Consider the following 3,776-nt stretch of genomic DNA (forward strand, 5'->3'; position numbering starts at 1 on the left):
CCCCGCGAGGCCACGGCGTTTGAGCGTCCTGCTGCTGCCCCCCAGGCCTTGTTTCAGGTTCTACCGAGCACCGGGGGCTGCAGCTGGCGCCTCCTTCCCGGTTCGCTTCCAACAGCGCGAGGCTGCGACTGCGAGCACTGGAGGGCGCGGGCTGAGGAGGGAAGATTTCATCACAAATAGCTTTACTCATGGAAGTGTGGTGCCCCGTCACACTGCCGCCAGGCTGCCCTGAGCAGGACCTGAGACTGGGCGGGGATTATGGGGCAAAATCCGCTTCCCGTCACCGCGGACTCCCCCGAGGAAGGCAGGGCAGGCGCGGCTCTGAGGCGTGGTTTGTGCTTGTCCGCTGCCAGCCCCTCAGGCCTGTGTGCTGTGTCCGTTGCGCTGAACAGGAAGCTGAGTTTGGGCTGGGATTACCGCAAAACCCACCTCGGGTCATCCCCAATCACACCCCTCTACCGCCAGGGGACGCTCCCAAAGAAGTCCAGGCAGGGCGCTACCCAGCCCCAAGCTCGGTTTTTGCGTGCCAGCCTGCCAACCAAGAGCCCCTGCGGCCTGCGCCCTATGCACCAAATAAAAAGCTGAGTTTGGGCTGCGATTACCAGACAGAAACCCCATTCCTTAGCATAGCCTCTCACACCCAGCTGCAGTCTGCCACCCCCAGGTGCCCCTCACTCCCAACCCACAGCCCGCCCTGCTCTGCCGGTCCCCTCACTCCCCCCGCCTCACCCAGCGGTGCTTGAGTCCCGGCTGCCGCCTATGGGAAGCAGTGGCTGTTGCAGCTGCAGCAAAGCAGAGCGCCCACTCTCCTACTCCTCCCCCCCTCCCCCTGATGAGGCTGATGTTTGTTCCTTATTGCTAGTTCCTTATTCCTTATTCCCAGTTCCTTTTTCAAAGCTAATCTAGACCCAAGAAAAATTTGTTATTAATGACTTCCACATCCTAAACAGAGAGAAATTAATCAGCTATGCATATATACTAATTAATATGTAAAATAATATCCCACATCAAGTACAGAGCCCTAAATGAAGGCCAAATTAGGATGGGAGTATGGGGCAAAATACTTCTTGGGCCACCCCAAATATCATGGTGATGCCATTGGGGGACTGTCCCAAAGAACCCTGACCACTGTTTGGCTGTGCCAGGCTGCCAACTAACAGCCCCCATGCCTACTATACTAAGTATAATGGCTTGAATAAGGAACTGGCTTTCAGGATTTCATAGATTTCATAGACATCAGGGCTGGAAGGGACCTCGGAAGATCATCGAGTCCAGCCCCCCGCCCAAAGGGCAGGAAATCAGCTGGGGTCATAGGATCCCAGCAAAATAAGCATCCAGTTTCATCTTGAAGGTGTTCAATGAAGGCGCTTGAACCACCTCCGGTGGCAGGCTGTTCCAGACCTTGGGGGCTCGGACAGTAAAGAAGTTCTTCCTTATGTCCAGCCTGAAACGATCTTGAAGTAGTTTGTGACCATTCGACCTCGTCATCCCTTGGGGCGCTCTGGTGAACAAACGTTCCCCCAGATGCTGGTGGTCACCCCTGATAAACTTGTAGGTGGCCATCAGATCACCCCTAAGCCTGCGCTTTTTCAGGCTAAAGAGCCCCAGGGCTCTCAGCCTGTCATCGTAGGGTCTGCTTCCCTGACCTCTGATCATGCGCGTGGCTCTTCTCTGGACTCTCTCAAGCTTCTCCACATCCTTTTTGAATTGTGGAGCCCAAAACTGGACACAGTACTCCAGCTGCGGCCTCACTAAGGCCGAGTACAGGGGGAGAATGACGTCCCGGGATTTGCTTGAGAGCAAAAATAAAAATGTTTGTGCACTCCCTGCTCCTCCATTGCAGAAATCTATTTTAATCCGTTTTTAAAAACACACTTATTCTCTAAAGCAATTGGCTCCAAAATGTGGTACCTCTACTTTTGCTATTTACCTGATAAATGATGATAAAGGATGGGATTATGGGTAGAAATTCTGCTTGGGCCACCCATCAGAATACCTCTGTGCCACCGGGGCACTGTCCTGGACATCTGTGACCAGAGACTTGCCAGGCCTAAAGTGTGGTTTGGCTGTGCCAGGCTGCCAACCGACAGCACCCCAGCCACTGTGCTAAATTAATGGACCTGAATAAAGTATTGGATTTTGGGCTGGGATTATAGCTAGAAATCCTTTTTGGGCCACCCCAGACCACACCTCTGTGGCACCGGGGGACTGTCCTGGACATCTGACCAGAGATTTGCTGAGCCCAAAACGCGGTTTAGCTGTGCCAGGGTGCCAACTAACAGCATCCCAGCCACTGTGCTAAATTAATGGACCTGAATAAAGTATTGGATTTTGGGCTGGGATTATAGCTAGAAATCCTTTTTGGGCCACCCCAGACCATGTGGCACACAGTCCCCCAGTGGCACAGAGACGTGGTCTGGGGTGGCCCAAGAAGGATTCCTAGCTGTAAACCCAGCCCAAAATTCAGTTCCTTATTCTTAGCACAGTGGCTGGGGTGCTGTCAGTTGGCAGCCTGGCACGGCCAAACTTTGCTTTGGGCTGGGCAAGTCTTTCATCAGAGATGTCCAGGAGTGTCCCCTGATGGCACAGAGATGTGGTCTGGGGTGGCCAGAGAAGGATTTCTAGCTATAATCCCAGCCCAAAATCCAGTTCCCTATTTGGGTCCAAATATTTACCACAGTGCCTGGGGGGGTGGTGTCAGTTGGCCATCTGGCACAGCCAAACCGTGCCTTGGTCTCTGGTCAGAGATGTCCAGGACTGTCTCCTAGGGCCACAGAGGCATAGCATGGGGTGGCCCAAGAAGTATGTGTAGCTATAATCCCAGCCCAAAATCCAGTTCCTTATTTGGCTCTGTATTTAGCACAGCGTCTGGGGTGCTGTCTGTTGGCAGCCTGGCATGGACAAACTGAACTTTGGGCTGGGCAAGTCTCTGGCCAGAGATGTCCAGAAGTGTCCCCTGATGGCACAGATACACGGTCTGGGGTGACCCAAGAAGGATTTCTGGGTATAATCCCAGCCCAAAATCCAGTTCCTTATTTGGGTCCAGATACTTAGCACCGTGTCTGGGGGTGGTGTCATTTCACAACCTGGTGCGGCTAGACCACGTTTTGGGCTGGGCAAGTCTCTATTCAGAGGTGTTCAGAAGTGTCCGCCGGTGGCACAGACATATGGTCTCCACTGCTCCAGAGCCACCGTCACACCCCAGTGCTGCGCCCAGCATCCTTGCTATGTGCTGGCTCTGCAATGGCCCTGTGGGAGGGAGGGGCAGCCCCGCACTGCCCTCTGCACCCCCAGTCCACCCAAATAATATTTTCTCCCACCACCGTTGCCAGAGAGAGACAACAGCTCAGAACTGGGTAGGCTCTTGGTTGGAAAACTGTGTCTTGCATTTATGTTGCAATTTAAGATGTATACCACAGGACTGGGTGTGGCTATGGGGGAAGTCTGGAGGTTATAGAGAAGTGTCTGGTAGGGCATTCAGCATTAAGCAACCTGGCCTGGGGTCAGGAAACCAGAGAACTGGGCTGGAGAGGCAAGTAGCCCAGCCTGGGGTCAGGGACCCTGAGGGCTGGCCCAGAAAAAGAGACAAGGGCCCAGAAAGAGAGAGAAAGTTGTCACAACCCAAAGTTGTGAATTTTTTGGTTGTGTGCGCTTCGGCACCGCTAAATTATGTTCCCGCCAAATTGCAGCTCTTTTGCACGACGGAGTGTTCTGTTGTTATAGAGAACCCACGTGCAGAAAAGTGTTTCCCGCCGTTCTGTAGCCTTCTTTGCATT

General features: G+C 53.5%; 1 protein-coding gene across 1 annotated transcript in view; it reads right to left on the reverse strand.

The window, feature by feature from the left end:
* Positions 1–3,776, reverse strand: part of YEATS4 (YEATS domain containing 4) — a 25,806-nt gene that overhangs the window by 8,794 nt on the left and 13,236 nt on the right. Inside the window, exon 2 of the mRNA XM_025208015.1 lies at positions 730–829. Coding sequence (XP_025063800.1) covers positions 730–829 — 100 coding nt within the window. The remainder of the gene's footprint in view (positions 1–729; positions 830–3,776) is intronic.

This window comes from Alligator sinensis, unplaced genomic scaffold, assembly GCF_000455745.1.
Source record: "Alligator sinensis unplaced genomic scaffold, ASM45574v1 scaffold506_1, whole genome shotgun sequence".
Taxonomy (NCBI): Eukaryota; Metazoa; Chordata; order Crocodylia; family Alligatoridae; genus Alligator; species Alligator sinensis.